Source organism: Parasteatoda tepidariorum, chromosome 7 (genome assembly GCF_982258835.1).
Source record: "Parasteatoda tepidariorum strain Cologne lab strain chromosome 7, Ptep-v5.0, whole genome shotgun sequence".
Taxonomy (NCBI): Eukaryota; Metazoa; Arthropoda; class Arachnida; order Araneae; family Theridiidae; genus Parasteatoda; species Parasteatoda tepidariorum.
The window spans coordinates 102,363,577-102,383,535 of NC_141761.1; the positions used below are offsets into that span (position 1 = coordinate 102,363,577).

The 19,959-nt window shown below is 31.3% G+C and overlaps 1 protein-coding gene across 3 annotated transcripts in view; it reads right to left on the bottom strand.

Moving 5' to 3' along the window:
* Positions 1-13,265, bottom strand: part of LOC107453704 (uncharacterized) — a 52,077-nt gene extending 38,812 nt beyond the window's left edge. For 2 of the 3 annotated variants that reach the window (XM_087168369.1, XM_087168367.1), the window contains exon 1: positions 13,034-13,263. In XM_087168369.1, coding sequence (XP_087024495.1) covers positions 13,034-13,094 — 61 coding nt within the window. In that variant the 5' untranslated portion in view covers positions 13,095-13,263. Of the gene's footprint in view, positions 1-13,033 lie in introns of all 3 variants that reach the window. The other variant, XM_087168368.1, reaches the window with a different exon arrangement.
* Positions 13,266-19,959: the final 6,694 nt, after the last annotated feature.

The following is a 19,959-nucleotide window of genomic DNA, read 5'->3' on the forward strand; positions in this document are numbered from 1 at the left end:
GATTTGGGGAACTATAAGTTGATACTCATATTTATTTATCAAAACATAAATATTAATATGCACATTTTGCTATTGATGGAAGGAAACTCTTGGCAACAACGATTGGCAGCTATGTAAAAGTATGTAAGAAAAAAATGCATGATTTGTTATAATGATAGAATGTGAATGACCGAAATTGGTGATTTTTTTTTAACCGTCGTTGAACAGCTGACACAATTTTTGAGCTTACGACTACTAATGTTCAACTACGTAGCCTTTTAATTTTGAACTCAAGCCAGAAGACTAGGGATCAAATAATTTGCCTTCGTGGAGGACTTTTTGATGGAGCTAACCCTTATTTGCATTACAATTAAAGATAGACTATAAAAACCTCTCACATTTAGCGTGACTTCAAAGGGGACTCTAAACCATGATCTGTCTACCACTGAGGATATTTCACGTCAGCACTGTGGACGGTGCAAACCGGATGCGGAATTCATATCGACAGCCACCGCCGGGATTCGAACCATTATTTCACCTCATTGGAGGGCGAAAGCTCTATCTACTGAATCATTGTGGATCCAAAATTGTTGATTGCCCGCCGGTCCATGTTGATAACGCATAGTTGCATGTTTGAAATATATATTAGGTCTAGTTATGTGCAATTGCCCGGTGTGACCTACATCAATGTTTTTTGTAAGGTCAAGTGCAAATACCTAGTATGAATTTGCCCGGTACTCCGAATACAGATGTATATCTTCTAATCTATCCTCAACAGGTATAAAAATATCGCATAAATATAATTAAATTCAACGAATAAATTAAAAGCAAATCGGATATAACACAGATATTTTAGACATTCAACCAAAGCGACTTTGTGATTGTTGACATTCACCGATGAAAGTCAACATTCTCTTGATTTCGGTTATTCGCGGTAACAATAGTGTTGTCAACTTGCATTAGAAAACCATTTTGAAGAGGGAATCAAAACTTTTCATGAGAAATTGAAAATTCAAAGGCGTTAAAAAAAATATCAGAATGGTCTGATTTACAAGCTGCTCAGTAATTGCGATTTCATATTAGTATATGAATTTGTTCAAATATGAAGAATATAAATTAGGGTACATGTAATGAAATGTATGATATGTAGCATAATCTATGTCAATAATGATTTATAAATGAATTTTCATTCATGTTATAAAAAGGTTTATTTAAATTCCAACGATTCAATATCCAGATCATTTCCGAAAACATCGGAATTAAAATCAAGAAAAGTAGTTTTTTGTCAGTTGGAACTGTAAAGAGTATACAATAGTATTAGTTATTTCGTTTCTGTTTTAAACTCGCTTTTTAACACCTAAATAACATTTTTTTTTACTTCAAAGGCATTTGTTCCTTTTATGACACAATTATAAAATTATATATTGTTTTATTAAGGAGAGTTCGTTACAAAACACTCTTTATTGGAAGTTAATTTCGTTTAAAACAGAATAATTTTTATACAATTTCCGTTACTAATGTTATTATCGATCGAATGCTGATTCGAATATAACTATTATCAAAAACTTTGTTTATAAACTCGCAAAATCTTTTAACAATTACGATCAATAAAATGCCTGGGAATTTATAGTCCGGAGGAGTTAATATGGCATTGTTTGTAATACTTTGATATTTATATGCCTGCAAAAAAATAAATGTACCAATATAAACAAAGTACACATAGTTTTTGGGGTGCACATAAATTTTTACATATATTACTACTTTTCTGTTACCAGTGCACAAACAAATCCAACAACTTTCTTCATTTATTTATTTGATTTTATAATTGTTTAAGGAAGGCACATTTTGTTTTTTATTTAAAAAAAAAATAATGGAATTGATGGTTGAATCAAAATAGTTGAATTTTCCTGCGAAAGTAAGTCACATATTGATTAATTTAGATTTGAAATTTTACACATTAACCTTTTTTTAATTAGTTTTTTTCTGTTTATAGGCAATTATTTTTCATAATTAATAATGACTATTATAGATTCAGACACAGAAATCTGGAGAATGTCGACATTCACGTAGTCGCTTGGTGTATGTCCGAAATATTTGCTAAATACTCTTATTTCTGACTCTCACCGGTGAATATCAACAATCATTTAATCGCTTTGGTGAATGCCCAAAATATTTGTTATATCCAATTTTATATTAATTTATTCGTGAATATTATTATATTTATTTGATATACTTATATTTATTCTATATTTTAATACTTACTGACGATAGATTAGAAGAAACATCAGTGTTTGGAGTATCGCGCAAATATATACCGGGCAATGGCACTTGACCTTAAAAAACATCAGTGTAGGATATACCGGGCAAATGTATACCGTGCAGTGGCACTTAACCTTAAAAATACATCAGTGTAGGGTATACCGGGCAAATGTGTACCGGGTAGTGGCACTTAACCTTAAAATAACATCAATGTAGGGTTAAAATATCGAATAAATGTAATTATATGCACGAATAAATTCATATCATATCGAATGTAATAAATATTTCGAACATTCACTAAAGCATATCTGTGATTGTCGACATACACCGGTGAGGGTCCGAATGTATAAGAATGTAACGAAATATTCACCGGTGAAAGTCAGTCAACAACCACCGATTTCGGTCTTTCGCCGTGACATACGAGGTATGATCAAAAAGTATCCGACCTTAATTTTTATTGGTCAAACAAACGCAGCTATGGGGGCGGGGCTCGATGTGTGGTTGTGAGCATGCCTTGTGCGCATGCTCATTTTTTTCTACAGCTCCAATACAAGTCAGTCGGCGTCAGGCCATTCATGATTGAACAGGTGGAAGTGAGTGTCGTCGGATTTTATTTTTTTTGAAATGTCAGAAAAAGTCGAACAGCGTTATTGCATAAAATTTTGTTTTAATCTTGGTGATTCGCAAGTGGAAACAATTCGCAAGATTAAACAAGTGTTTGGAAATGAAGCGATGGGCACCACACAGATAAAGGAGTGGTACAACCGCTTCAAAGATGGCCGCTTATCAGTTGAAAAAGAACCACGCTCAGGGAGGCCCTCAACATCGAAAAATGATGCCATCATTGATCAAGTGAGGAATCTGGTGATGCAGAACCGCCGAATCACGATCAGAAAGCTTGTAGACGAGGTGAGTATTAGTTTTGGTTCCATTCAATCAATTTTGACTGACGACTTGGGCCTCAGGAGAGTCTCAGCAAAGTTTGTACCAAAGCTGCTAACATTTGAGCAAAAAATTTTATTAATAATTTTATTATAATAAACGTTTGTTTTATGGACAAAAGTCGGATACTTTTTGATCACACCTCGTATATATATATATATATATATATATATATATATATATATATATATATATATATATATATTATATATATATATATATATATATATATATATATATATATATATATATATATATATATATATATATATATATATATATATATATATATATATATATATATATATATATATATATATATATATATATATATATATATATATATACTATAACAAAAAAATAGACGCACCAAGAAGGGGTTGTCCGATTGAAACGAAAAATGGTGGATGGGAAGACAATGTACAGAATAGTAAATGATTGAAATTTCAGAACAATTGAATAATTTATTGCAGAGTTACAGTAACAAGTTCAATAAGGTGTTGACCCACCTCTAGCCTGGATACAAGCTGCCACACGGCGTGGCATAGACCGATAAAGCTCCCGGATGGTCTCTTGCCGTATTTCCTGCCAAATTCGATCCAATTGTCGAACGAGGTCATCAACATTCCGTGGGAGATGCAATCGCCTTCCTATCATATCCCAGACATGCTCGATGGGAGAGAGATCTGGCGATCTGACTGGCCAAGGAAGAGTTTGACAAGCTTGCAGACAGTTCATAGCAACACGAGCTGTATGTGGTCTGGCATTGTCCTGCTGAAAAACCAGCCCAGGGCGCTGCAAAAGAAACGGTAGCAAAACAGGTCTTAGGATGTCGTCGACGTACCGCTGTGCAGCAAGTGTACCTCTAATGACGACTAGAAGGGTCCGGCCATCAAAGGAAATGGCACCCCAGACCATAATGCCTTGTTGAAGGCCGGTGTGAAGCGCAATAGTAATGGCAGGATCCCTCTCTGCCCTGTGCGTCTCCAAACACGTCTTCGATGATCGTCAGGACACAGTTGGAAGCGGGATTCGTCGCTAAAGACTATACGTCCCCAATTGGCGTCATTCCAGCCTGATCAAGCCATGCACCACTGTAACCAAAATTTTAAAGCAATCGGATGATTGCTTCTTGGTGCGTCGATTTCTTTGTTATCAAATATATATATATATATATATATATATATATATATATATATATATATATATATATATATATATATATATATATATATATATATATATATATATATATATATATATATATATATATATATGTAACATAAAAAGCTTCTATTAATCTTTTTATGTTAGTTTCTTTGCTATAAAACAACTCCTACTTTATTCCTAATTATTATTCTATTCCTAATTAATTAGCCACATCCTGTTCTTAAATCTATTTTTGGCTCAACTATGCATTTAATTAAGAGCAGGACATATTTCCCCTTGCTCTGTGTGGGAAACGCTCGATCTCTTTCATAAACCAATAGTAATCCTTGGGACTTCCCTTTTCCCCTCAAATATATAAAAATAGAGGGAAATTCTTTTGCTTCTTTCCCTAAGATAAAAACTGAAGCACACAGTTTTTGAGGGCGAATTTGAGCTCTGCCTTTGCTAGAAAATGTCTTAAATACTATGTGAAGTTAATAAAGTATTTTTTGCCTTCCAACTGCTATCTGCGTGGCCTAACAACATTCACCATGACTGCTACCCTTTCAAGCCTTGCAGGATAAATTTTGCAGTTGGTTTGGCACTTTTTTTTTCACTGGTTCCATTTTAAAAATGCTTTTTTCAAATAAGTAGAAAAAAAATATATGAATACAAAAGGAAAGTAGAAAACAATCGAATGAAGTTTTGGGAGATGCCGGCGTTGCTCGTGAAACAGATATTATCCTGACTAAAAGAATATGATGCCAAAAAATTAAAAGAGGAGAATTTCGGGACTTTCCTCCTTAATAATCCAGACGTTGCTTCTATCGTCGTACCGGAATCGCCTTTAAAGAATTGATGTCTTCGCTGTTTTGGTTTCGTTTTCGCCTACCGTGTGTTACCATCAACAATTAGCTTCTTGCGGATTTACAGCAAGTGCTTGCTGTGTTGCCCTACTTGCTTGCTGCTTGTCGGTCTCATTGAGGGTTGATAAAGGTTCAGCATATGTTCGAATTGATTTCGTTTTTTGGCGATTTTCTCGAGTGTTCTTCTGTGTTTCCTTGAACGGAAGATGACTAAAAATGTGATCTAAAGTGGTGACTATGATTCCGCTCGCGTGTGCGCGTGATTCATCAAATATTAGAAGTGATTTATTGGTAATTAAATACAGATGTGATTGGTATTTACTCTCAAAATTTTCTATACCAGTTTAAGTTTTTAAACGTGAATACTTTTGAAACGTGAATACTTGATATTTATTGTTCCAAATATTTATCTATTGATATTTATATTTTGATAATAGTTCCATTTATTGATGCTATTATTCAATGGTATATAATATCATTTGTTTAAATTAAATAATGATATTAAAATTTAGTGCTATCACATATTTTTTTTCCCGCTTATGATTCAGTATGATTATAGTTTTAATCATTATTTAAGGAATCACTTTTTATATTGCATTATATATCACAGTGTATATTATATTGATTGTAGAAGTAAAATTTAAATTTTTATTTTATTATGGTGTTTAAAAAAGCAAAATGTGTGCTATTCATAAATTAAAATTTTTTTTTCCTTCTAAATGTTATATTTAGTTAATGAAATTTATTTTGGTTGTTTGAATGCCCTTACGGAGAGGCAAAAACTACAAATTTAACATGGATGAAAATGCTAAAAGCAATGCAGAAAATTCTGTAAATGAAGTAAATGATAATTTACAAAAATTAAGTATAGATCAAAATGTACATGATAAACCAGACATACTAATCTTTGAACCTGACATTGGTGTTCAATTCACAGCCTGGCTCAAACATTTCGAAAAACTAACTATCGATGCTAAATTAAATGACGATTGGAAATTTAAAAATTTTCAAAAATTCATTAAAGGTTCAGCTTTGAAATTGTATATTAATAACTGTCTTAATTGTAAGACATATCAAGAAATAGTTGAAATTTTTCAAGAACATTATTTTTCACCTCCCTTTGACTTCAACGATTTTCAAAATTTAAAATTTTCTGGGCAAGCTAAAGACCTAAATTCATATTTTTCTGAAAAGGTAGAGTTATGTCGAAAAATAAATTTAAGTAATGATCATATAATTGAGGGTGTATCTATAGGTTTGCCTCCCCAAATTAAAACACTTTTGGTTTTAAAAGAACCCAAAACCCCAATTGAATGGCTCACAATTGTTTCAAAAATAATACATGATGTACCCACGGCCTTACCCCAAACTAAAACTAAAAAATTACCAGAATCCAAATTTAATGGGTATTGGCCACAATATCAAGGCTGGATACCAAGGCGGCCATTCTTTAACAACTTGGGTTATCCAAATTATAATCCTCGACAAAATCAAAATTTTTCCCGGCCAAGTCAAAGTTATAACCAACAATCCCAATTTAGACCTAAAATTCAAAATGAAAAGTTTCATAAAAATAAACAACAAACTAGTCATTTCGCCCAGGCTTCCCAGGAGTTGCCTCCTATGCCATGTAAATACTGTGATAAGCTTGGTATAACCAATGCTTATCATTGGGGCCAAAACTGTATAAACAAACCTAATTCTTTTATGACTGAGAATCAAACTCAGCATAAACAAGAAAGTGACCAACCACGAAATTGACAATTAATAGTATCCGGATACATACTAAATACTTATGACAACTATAAAAGTGACAAATACCCAATTTTGACAAATAAAACTATCCTGTTAAATATTGATACAGGTAGTACTTTAAATATCATCCCAACTAAACTTTTTGAAAAACTTATTTCCATTAAGAAAGGAAAAACTTTATTAATGTAAAACAAACAAAAGGTATTTTGCAACTTGACCAAACCTGTACTTTAAATTTAAAAATTGGAAATATAGCTAGGTCAGTGGAATTTTGCATTTTAAATACTGATCTACCTTATGCCATATTGGGTTTAAAGGAATGTAATGGGTTTAAATTTGTGATAGATTGTGTTGAACGAGTTGTAATGCAAAATCAGAGAAAACTGATCACTTTTTCGGATTATAAAAGCAACTTGTCTTTACACATTTCTCCTGAAATCCAGGTTAATGATTGCAACAAAAATACCAATAAAGAAAATAAAGCTAAGAATAAAAATAAGGAAAGTAGAAATAAAAGAAAAAATGTTAAATCAAATAAAAATAAACAAAAGGAAGAATTTGTTATGGAAAATAAAATTTTGGACATGAGAATAAACAAAAATAAAAAGGTAAACAAACAGAATTCTAAGAAAAATAAAGCAAAAAGTAGACTTAAACATAAAGATTTAAATAGCAAAATTGAAAATAATCTTGAATTTTCAAATGTTCTTGAGAATAAATGTGATAATGGCGGCCAACATTGTCAAAATCATGTTGACGGAATTATGCAAATTCAAGATGATGAAAAAAATTTCCAACTTCAGGAAACTTTTGAAGATTTTTCAGATATTTTTGCTAAAGATAAATATGATGTAGGTACAATAAGAATTGAACCTCAAAGGGTAAGATTAACATCTGACTTACCAATATCCTTACGAGCATACAAAACTTCCCCAAAACAACAAGAGGAAATCGATAAACAAATTGAGGAATTGTTAAAGCATAATATAATTAAAGAAAGCTCTTCTCCCTATTCTGCTCCAGTAACTTTAGTTTATAAAAAAGATGAAAATAAAAAAAGTAGATTGTGTATAGACTTCAGAAAATTAAATCAAATTACTAAATCGGATGCAGAACCGTTGCCTCTTATAGAAACACTTATAGATAAATTAGGGAACAGTGTTTATTTTAGTAGGCTTGATATGGTAAGTGGTTATTGGCAAATTCCAATCAACCCCGAAGACACTGAAAAACTTGCTTTTGTCACCAACAGTGGGTTATACGAATGGTTAAGATTGCCATTTGGGTGGAAGAACGCCCCTAGTATTTTTCAAAGAACAATACGTAGAATACTCACTAAACATAAAGTTTCATTTGCAGCTAATTATTTTGATGATATCATAATTTATTCTAATAGTTTTGAAGAACATTTAAATCATCTAAAGGAAATTTTTGAAATATGTAGATTTGAAAACTTAAAATTAAAACCTTCTAAATGTTCTTTTTTGCAAACTAAAATTCAATTTTTGGGATATGAAATATACAATGGTGTAGTAACTCCTGATAACAACAACATTGAAGCAATTAAAAACTTGAAACCTCCAACTAATGTTAAATCTCTTCAACGATTTTTAGGTTCAATAAATGTGTATAATAAATTTATAAACAATTATGCTAAAGTTAGAGCACCTATAAATAATCTCTTAAAGAAAAATACACCCTGGTGTTGGACTCCCAAATGTCAAGAAGCATTCGAAATTTTAAAAAATGCTTTAGTTTGTAAACCTATTTTGAAAATATTTTATCCTAAATTACCATGTCATATTTTTGTTGATGCAAGTCAAAGTGGTGTTGGAGCAATTTTGAAACAGCCAGATGTTACAGGTGTCTTACATCCAATAGCATTCCATTCTCGTTCTCCTAGAGACTATGAGAAAAATTATGCTATCACAGAACTGGAATGTCTTGCTATTGTTGATGCATTAAACAAATTTTATCACTATTTATTTGGAAATAAATTTACCATACATACAGATCATGCGGCTTTAGTTTGGTTAAAAAATGTTGAAAATCTGAAAGGCAGATTGTTCCGCTGGTCTTTACTATTAAGTATGTATGATTATGATATAAAATACACAAAAGGCACCTTGAACTTTGAAGCTGACATGCTATCCCGAGATATTCCTGACAATATTGAAAACAATAGTATTTTGAAAACAAATGTTGATTTAAATAATGTAAGCCATTTTTCACATCTTTTGCAATTGGATGAAATTCGCGAAGCCCAACAAAATGATAATTTAACTGGAAATTTTATTAAAATAGATAATGTTTTGTGTTTACGTAAAAAGGGTTTTACCAAAATTGTTGTTGCATTTTCTTTAAGGCATAAATTACTTGAAATTACTCATAAAAAATTTGGCCATCCGGGAATTCAAAAAACTATTAATTTGCTTACTCCTGTTTACTATTGGGAAAATATTACTTTGTACATTTCAAATTTTAACAAACATTGTCATACGTGTCAAATTAATAAAAAACCTAGACAAAAAAGATTTGGATTACGACAGGAAATGCCCCCAGTTGACAAGCCTTTTGAAATAATTGCAATCGATAGTGTAGGTGGTTTTAATTATTATAATTCTACCAAAAAATATTTAACTTTAGTAATTGATCATCACACTCGATATATGTGGTCTTTTGCTTCGAAATCAATAACTACGGAAACCTATGTAAATTTTTTGCACCAAATTTTTCAAATTCAAACCCCTAAAAGTATTTTGAGTGATAGAAATGCCGCGTTTACTTCTTCACACTTTAAAAAATTTCTTAAACATAGCAAAATCAAACAATTGTTAACTACAGCCCATAGATCCGAAACTAATGGAAAAGTTGAACGTTTAGGACAAACCATTGTAACACGATTAAAATGCAAAATTAATGATTCTTCTAAAAAAGTTCCCTGGCCTAAATTATTAAAAGAAGTAACCGAAGAATACAATTTAACTCCACATTCAGTAACTAAATTCCCACCAGCTTTTTTAATGTTTGGCACAGTCTCATTTAATCATCCTTTATCCGAAGAAATTTTTCCACCAATATAAGAAGCAAGAAAAATTGCAGTTGAAAGAACTAAACATTATCATGAAAAAAATAAAATTTATTATGATGCAAGATTTACCCATATTGAATTTTCCCCTGATGATACTGTCATATATGAAGATTTTAAATACCCCAATACTAGGAAACTTACCCCAACTTTTTCCGGTCCATATATAATTCTTGAAAAAATTTCTGATGTTAATTATAAAATAAATAAGAAGAATAGTCATAATAAAGAAAATACAGAAATAGTTCATATATCAAAATTGAGAAGGTACCATCCACCTCACAAACTGAAATTATGTCACGAATGAAAAACATGTAATTATTTAAATGGAATTGACTATATTTTATATTAAATTCAATGATTTTTCTTTGTTAAAAAAACATTATAAATACCAAATATGACATTAATACACATGGTTCAATGGAACATGTGGTCCCCTTTTTCTGGAAGATCCGACTTTTCAAATTTTCTTCAAGTTCAACGTTTACCCAAATCTAGTAGGATATGGGGCGATGGTAGTTTTGTCTCTGGTGAAAACCAAAAAATTAAATATTTATGCACCTTGTTGAATCTAGGATCTTCCAGCACATTATTGTTGAGAATAGGGACTGTTTTCCTCCTTTTGGGGAATACAGCCCCTAATCCAACGAAACAATTTCCCCTAATAAAAATACTGAAGTCAGATTAAAGACCATTGTGTCAAAAAAATTTCAAATTTTATATTGAAATTTTTTTTGATAAAAAGTGTCAATTTGTATTTTTATATCTCATATCACTTGCATTTTCATTATTTTTTTTATCTTTCATGTTGTTGAATATGAATATTTACATGTTTTAGAACATTTTTATAGATTTTTCTTGTTTTATGGAAAAGATTATTTTAATTGTGTTAGTATGAGGAATAACTTTATTTACTGTGATTATCAAGAAGGACTGAAAAAACTTAATCACAAAAAATTCTTGAAAATGGTGATCTAACATTTCATTTTGATAGCAGAGTTACTTCAAATTTTTTTTTCCTCTAACACTTTATGAAAAAATTTTTTTACATAGTGTGCAAATGTGTTTTTTTTTTAAATTCATGTTACTTTATATCTTGTTGATATTACAAATATTATTATTATTATTATTATTTTAATTGTGTCATCATAAGGAAAGTTTTGCAAAGGGATAATTTTAAAACTTTTTTTTTGATGTTAGTTAAAATTTTTCGGCGAGGGGGGATGTAACATAAAAAGCTTCTATTAATCTTTTTATGTTAGTTTCTTTGCTATAAAACGACTCCTACTTTAATCCTAATTAATTATTCTATTTGAAATACTTTCTCACACTTTTAAAAGCCACATCCTGTTCTTAAATCTATTTTTGGCTCAACTATGCATTTAATTAAGAGCAGGACATATTTCCCCTTGCTATGTGTGGGAAACGCTCGATCTCTTTCATAAACCAATAGTAATCCTTGGGACTTCCCTTTTCCTCTCAAATATAATAAAATAGAGGGAAATTCCTTTGCTACTTTCCCTAAGATAAAAACTGAAGCACACAGTTTTTGAGGGCGAATTTGAGCTCTGCCTTTGCTAGAAAATGTCTTAAATACTATGTGAAGCTAATAAAGTATTTTTTGCCTTCCAACTGCTGTCTGCGTGGCCTAACAACACTCACCATGACTGCTACCCTTTCATATATATATATATATATATATATATATATATATATATATACAGAGTGTATCATAATTCCCTGCGGGGTTTGGAATGCTCATAACAATAAAATATTATCAACACGTTCATGAATTTTGTTTCATCAGATAATGGAACACCAAATTTTTTTTATCATAAATGTGCTATTAGGTGATGTGGCGGGCTTCAAGTTTAAAGTCAAATTCTTGCCACGCTCGCTGCAACATGCTACGATAAATGGTCGTGAATGCGGCTGTGTTCCTTCGTTGATGTGCTGCAACTGTGGTTAATTCCGCAATTGTAGGAAGTTATGCGTTCCTCATTTCTCAATGAGAGAGAACACCCTACTCATTATCAGACAGATGTTTATGATTTTCTATATAACGAACTTCTTAGTAGATGGATAGGGCGGGTCAGGCGACGACATCTCGAATATTTCCATGGACACCGGCTCTCCAGACCCAGTAATTTTTTTTTAGGGACTATTTCAAAGAGTAAGTGCTTGTGCCCTATGCTTAGTGATAAGGAAATATGGCAAAGGATCACAACCGCATTCGCTATTATATATCCTGACATGTTACAAATTGTACGGCATGGCTTCAGGCCGCCGTATCGCCAGAGGTTCACAAATTGAAAATTTGAAAAAAATATCATAATGTTTCGTTATTATGTATAACAAAATTTGTTGATGTGTTAGTAACCTTTTTCTGTTATAAGTTTTCAAAACATCGGAGAGAATATAAAAAGTATAAATCATTCAAATATAGTGTAACTCTATAATGAATTCCACTTCAACACTTTTATTTTAAGGATAAATCCCAACTAATATTATCAAATATGCATTAAACGCTTCGAAATTGTTTCGCGTTGTTCATTGGTTATTTTTCAAGATGGAGTAAATGAAGAGTGCTAGTAATTACTATCGATAAAAGAATCTATCAGAAATGTTACAAAATATCTTCAAAATCCTGAAAAGGTATTTGTGGTTCATTCTTCGTTTGCCCGGGTTAGTATGTGAAAGTTAGATATCTATGCCAAAAAGTAAATTTTAAATCATCAAGCCTTGCTGGGAAATGAACTTTTATAGCACTGTGTCCATCCTTAATCTACATAATTTTAAAATTTATTGAAGCTAAAATAAATCTATAAACTTAACTCGACTTAATTTTCTATACCAGAAATATTTCATTCAATAGAAAACAGAAAATATAAAATGTAATTGAAAATATGAAACATAAAGCAAGCATAATAGTTTATTATACATATTTCAAATCATATGCGTTTTTATATATATATAAATTTAAATAGTCACATACCAGAAAGAAAGCATAGGACAATACCAATCAGAAACCCTGTTTGAATTTTGATAGATGACATTTTTACAATGTGAAATTATTTTACAATCTATGATAAAATGCGATACAATGGAGGAGCTACTTCTATATATATTATTTTAACGATTTTCCTTATTATCAAGACTATATATAACTCCTTTACATGAAATGTAAATCCCTCGACATGAACTCGTCTTATTAGAATACCTTATCTTTTTAGACATAACTTTTCATCTCAATACTCAAGTTGAATGTGAAAGATATTTAATCAGCGATTCTTCTGAATACGTGTCAAATGAATAAAAAAATTTTGATCCGGAAGAAAGTGTAGGTCGACATCTAATAGGAGTGAAAGTTTATTCTGAAGTGTTTTTGGTAACATAAATCCTAAAAAATACCTAACATTTAAAAATTAATTAGTTTCTAGTTTCTGTCTTAAACGTATGTAAATGCTATTAGATCAAAAATTGATTTCAAGTATTTTTTAATTATAAAATAATCCAACTATTTCACGCTGAAATGATATCATTTTTGAAATATATTTAAAAAAACGATATTTTCATCATCAGCCTGATAAAATCAAGATATTTTTATGAAATATCCATCTGATCAAATAGGGCAAGAATTTTTTTCAGTTCTGACTTCATTTTCACATCCAGATTAAACATTGCTTCGCTTCAGACTTCATTTTAATTCAATATATTACAGCACATCACTCTTTTTTTCAGATCAATTTCTCAAGAGTATCAGCCAAAGAAATTTTTTAAAAACTATCACTATGCTTTAACTAATATAACAGTGTAGTTACGTTTCATTTACATTATAGTTAAAAGATAAATTTCCTACTGTTTTTAGAGGTAATAAAATTTTAATCATTTATTACTTTTATTAAAATTTACCAGTTTGGTAAACTTTGTACTAGTTTCTTAAGAAGATATCATTTAAGAGACTTGGTGTAAGTTTGAGGGTTAATTTTATGTTTAAATTCACTATAAATCTGTAATTTAAAACAATTTTTATGATTGGAGACATCGTAAATTAATGTAAAACAGAGAAATAAAACGTGCTATAAATTTTACGAACAAACCAGATACTTGAAAAGACATTAGTTAATGAAGCTTATATTTTATGCATCTATTTTATTTGATTTAGAAATAGTACATATAAAATAATGAACGATTTGGCTTTGGTTGATGAGATATTTGCAAACTTTTAAGTTGAAACATTATTTAGAAAGAATTGAAAATATAACATCAATAACATTATAAACAATTAAATTTTAAATGAATCAAGAAAAAAAATTTCTGATAGTCCTTTGACACAGAGGGGATACCGGCGTCCCTTTTATATAGTTTTTCTGAAGCTCTAATTACGAGCAGAAATATTTTTTTGGCATTTTTAATGAAAAAAAACAGTTTAATAATTACTGAAATAGTTGCAAACATTTAAGTTGCAAAATTAATTGAAAATAATCGGGAATATTCAACCAAAAACGTTATAATTATTAAATTTTAAAAGAATCACATTTAAGATGCTAAAATAAAATTTTAAAAAAAATATTCTATAACCCTTCGACACAAATGGGACACCGGTGTCCCTTTAATATATTTTTCCTGATGCTCTATTTACAAGCAAAAATATATTTTGATATTTTTTTAAATATAAAGACGGTATAACAAATAGTAAAAAAATATCTTAGATTATCAGAATTAAATTTGCACTAAAATATAAAATGCACAAAAATGTAGTTTGCGATATTCAAAAATCAATCAATAATTGATTTTGTAAATTAAAGAAATTTCAAAAATAAAATAATTTTTCTCTTAGACCTAAATTAGCACAAATTTAAAAATTATTGTTCGGAAGTGGGCCGTGTTTGAAATATTTTACATTTAACGCAGAGAAATACACCAATGTTTCATGCTATATTTCATAGCCATAAATTATTTATTTTTGACCTAATTTATAAAAATGTAGAAAAATATGCTTGATAAAAACTCTGCATCAAGGAATTAAATTCTTACTCGGCAAAGAAATTGTTACTTTGAAACATAATCGCAAAATTCTGAAATTTGTAACCTGAGGCAATAGAATTTTTATTCTAGTTTTTATAGGAAATCGTTTAGTTTTAACCTTTTAAAGTAAAAATATAGAAATTTCTGAATTGGTCTTATTGCAAGGGCTCATCGTCTGCAAGCTGTATATCGTGGCACCAACGCATTGAGAAAAACATTTGTAATTTTTGGTCTTTTTAACGTAATTTCTTCAAAGGCAAAATTAATTTTATACGTGATTTGCGTATCTAGAAAAGTGTCTGTCACAAAAATTTAATTTGATTGCTTGATTAATTTGATTTAAATTTCCTTAAACTCGTTATAACTTTGTGTGGATATTTATTTGAAGTTATTGAATTTTCTGATTTAAATCGCTATTTGGGTCATTTAATTTTTTGAAATATAATCTATGATTCGTGTAACTGAAAATAGAAAGGAATGATAGAGATAATAATATTTCACTCTTTTTAAGGGCTTATAAATAGGGTGATTATGAAATGTAATTTTGCTAAAGTGATGAAACAGTTTAAAAATGTTTAAACGAACATATGTTATATTTTATTTTGTTTTGTGTGTTAACAATAAATATGAATTTTTTTAAAGCCTAAAGAAGATAAAATATAACGAAGTAAATCACAATTAATGGATAATCATCTTATTTATCCTTTATCTTTTTTTAAAAATATTTTTGACAAAAAAATTAAAAAAGAAGTAATTTATTTTATGTAACTAATTGATCAAAACTAAATTGCTCTTATTAAAACAAAGGAACTTGATAATAATAGAAGGAAAATGTTTATTGTAATTTTACCTTTCTATTTGCATTATTCGATAAAAAAAAAATCTGCATACAGTTTAGAATTTAAATAAGAAATATACAGAAAGTTCTTAGTAAGAAACCTAATGGTATTTTTTTGGGGTCCTTGATAAAAAATTAATTTTTGAAGGGTACGGATAATTAAGATCACGAATTCAGACTCAAAAAATACAAAAAATTGATCAAAATTTAGCAATTTGCACTCCCGTGAAAGACAAAATTGAGAATACCTAAGCCAATTTGAATTTCATGAAAAATTGAAAGTATTACTAATAATCATATTTATGTTTTATCTAGAAATCTGAGACATTTTGAAGTATTTAGTCCCATCTTCCCTAGTAGTAATTCGTTCAATTTCAAAAGTATTTTTAATTTTTCGTTACATAAACATTAATTTGCTACTCCTTATTAGAATACTTTTCATATTTTATTTTTAACAAAGATTCCAAAAATATGCAGATGTATTCCAAAAATATTCGTGTAATTTTCTTGGCATTTGGTTAGAGATTTTCAATACGCGCAAACGGAGCCATGAAGGATCAGGGGATAGAGCGTTCGCCTTCTAATGAGGTGAACCGGGTTCGAATACCAGTCGACTCGAATTCCACATCCGGCTTGCATCGACCACATGTAGACGGATAACGGGTTAGAGTTCCCTTGCCGTCAGGATAACCGTGGGAGGTTCTTGTGAACTTACTCTCCAAGTAACGAAATTGCGGGTTAATTCCATCTATAAGTCTTCCGCGAAAGCAAATTTTTCCCAATGCTTGATCCAAAAGTTATGTTGTCTTCTGGATTGGATTCAAAATTACAAGGCTACGTAATTGAACATTAGCAGTCGTGAATTCGTGATTCTTCTGGATCGGATTCTGAGGGTCAGCTGCTGGAGCAAGCTAGGGACTTTTCAACGGTCAACCCCGATGTTCTAGATCCCAAGACAGACTTTTTCAAGGAAGCGATTAGTATCCAAAAACAACTCAGTGCTCTCCTGGCAAAGACTAGTAGCAAATTTTCGAAGGATTCAAAGAAACGCATCATGGGTGGGGCTGCTTAATTTCTTAGCTTAATAAACCAACAGAATGCTATTATTTATGCTTTAAGAGGACAAATACATGAGAAATCTGAGATCATTAAACAGTTAAGGTCAACTTTTGCTGCGGTGACTGCATTGGGTACTTCCACTCAAGCCATCACGGTGGGACCAACTTTGAAATCCACCTTCGCAGGACGCAAACAAGAGCACGTCTTTCTAATTCACCCGAGGAATCCGGATAGCTCATCCGATGCCACTCTACAGGAGATCACTAATAAGATTGATCCAATTAAACTTAAGATCGGAGTCAAGCGTGTCAATAAGATTAGAAATGGTGGCATTGTTGTGCAGGTAAGCGAGGAGGAGGAAATAGAAAAACTGAAAAACGAAATTCAGAAAGGAGACCTAGGAAAGGACTTTACTTGTGGTAAGCCTAAGAAATTGAATCCGAGAATAATACCAAATGACGAACAAGAAGAATTTACTAGGGAGGAATTGGTAGAAAAAATTAAGGAACAAAACCCAGCCCTTGAACACGGAATCATTGACGTGAAATTTCCATTAAGGGCAAAGAATGGTAACCACTGGGTTATCGAAACTGATCCAGATACATTTAAGGCAGTTTTACGATTAGAAAAAATAAACTTGGGTTGGTACAGAATTAGAACAAATGAATATATACGAGACATGCAATGTTTTAAGTGTTGCTCTTTTGGCCATATAACAAAAAACTGCAAAGCAGAAGAGGTATGAGCAAACTGTGACAGTAAAAGGGCCACAAAATTTATGATTGCACTGCCAAAGGTAGGTGCATTAATTGTAAACAATCGAATCAGAGATGCAACTTAAATCTTCCTACAAACCATAGTTCACTCTATAAATACTGTGAAACCTACATCTGGGAGAGACAAGAGATTATTAAAAGAATAAATTATGGATAAAGATATTCACAAACTTAAAATAGCTCATATTAATCTTAACCATTTCCATTTTGCTAATGCTCAACACTCCGCAGATTTTATCTCTAAACAGATTGCTGTAAGTTCATTAAATGAACCCTATTTCAACATAGATAATAAAATTACAGAATTTCAGACAGGAATAGATATAATTGCTGGTGATCATAAGCCAAGAGCGGCAATTCTCCTAAATCATGAACTAGTTGACTTTTTAACCTATTACTACTAAAAGAGACTTAATCAGTGAAATTAGAATACGGGACATCAACTTGTACTTTGTGAGAATCTATGTCCCCCCTTCGGCTGCCATCACTGGATAAACTCCAAATGCATCTTATGCAGCTTCCGACCTAAAAATTAATATCAATGGGGATTACAATGCCAAGAGTTACTTGTGGGGCCCTGTTGAGGATGACAGATGTCGAGAATTGGTGGAGTTTGTTATCCTAATGGATATGATGATTGAAAATGACTCTAACTCTCCTCCAACCTTTGACTCAATCACGGGCCGGAGCTGGATTGACGTCACATTTACCCATGGTGACGTCGATGTAACAGATTGGCAGGTATCTGACGAGGAAACAATGAGTGACCATAGGATTTTAATTATGTCAATAGCTTTGGAAAAATCACCTTCTTTGGCATAAATTATCATGACTTGAGTCTCTTTACTTTCTCGTCATCCCTTAAGAGACTTGTGAGGGAGACGAAAGACGCTCTAGCACAGATAGTCGCTTGTGACATCGAGTCACAAGCCTTAACTTAAAATCCTGATCCGAATCAAACATCGCCCCTTGAACCTTAGTGCAATTTGATCAGTTTCCCTCGGACATTCCATTTTCTCGGAAGAACATCTGATCGGCTTTCTTTGACATCGGCTTTCTCGCACGTGATACGTGCGATTGCTCGAATCTTCGTAACCATGATCGAGAGCTAGTTTTTAAACACTCGTACTTCAATTTCAGAAAGAGGGAATGACACTGTGAAAAATAGGAAATAACGCTTCTACTTACACGAAGGGTATAAATATCCTGAGCGCCTAACGCTCATTAGCATTCAAGATTTTATCCACTCTAAGTGATTTTGAACCTCAGTGGTTTTTTTTAAATTTTTTTTCCTCTCATCTTTCTTATTCCAGAGGAAGGGAACATCTTTTTCGATGGCGTCATATCTGACGCCATTTCACCGGCTAATTCTGCCGTGCAATGATGATTTTCTAAAACGTACCTTTTTCGTTCTGGTCCTGCATCATGTTTTTACTACAATAAATACTGCTACACAAATATTATAGTTTTGGATTTAATTACAATAGAAAATTTTGCTGACTGTGGATTTCTAATTTTGACCATTTTTATTTTGATCAGTACCCATAAACCTGCTCCGATGTTGCGGCAAAGATCTGATTTCCATCAATACCTGTGCGTTTTGTGATTCTTTCGTCCAAATTTTTCAATTGGATATCCGTCAACAACTGCGTTTTTCTTGGGGATTTGCTCTGTCTGAATAGTGTGAAAACTCCCAGTTGTTCCTGACCACCACACTCTCCATCTGATTGCTGTCTGTGAATTTTTTTTGATGCTGCCTTAAAAGCCTAAGTTAAGAAAAGTAATAAAAAGAGCTTCATTCATTCAGACATTTGACTTTTTTTTATGATCTCTTATAGTTTTTTTTTTAGATTTAGAAAGTGACCTATTCTCTCTACTGCAAAAAGGTATATTGTAATTTTCATCTCTGTTTTCCTTTAGATTGTGTTTTGTTTTTGGTGTTTAGTATCTCTAGGTTAAATAGTGCTTCGATTTTATGTACTTCCACTGATAGATCATGTGCCATTTTCTTTTTTTGTCGGATTTTTTTTTTAAATGTAGCTTTAGTTTTTCCTGTTAATTTAAATTCATTAGTATTGTTTTGTTTTTATTTTGATACCCAGCATTACTGCATCATACCACTACATCTCAATTGGACGATTTTCTTGAAGAGGTAACTTAGAAGATTACCAATGTTTGTCATAGCTTGAAAAAGAAAATCTGTAAGAGCCATAAACATAG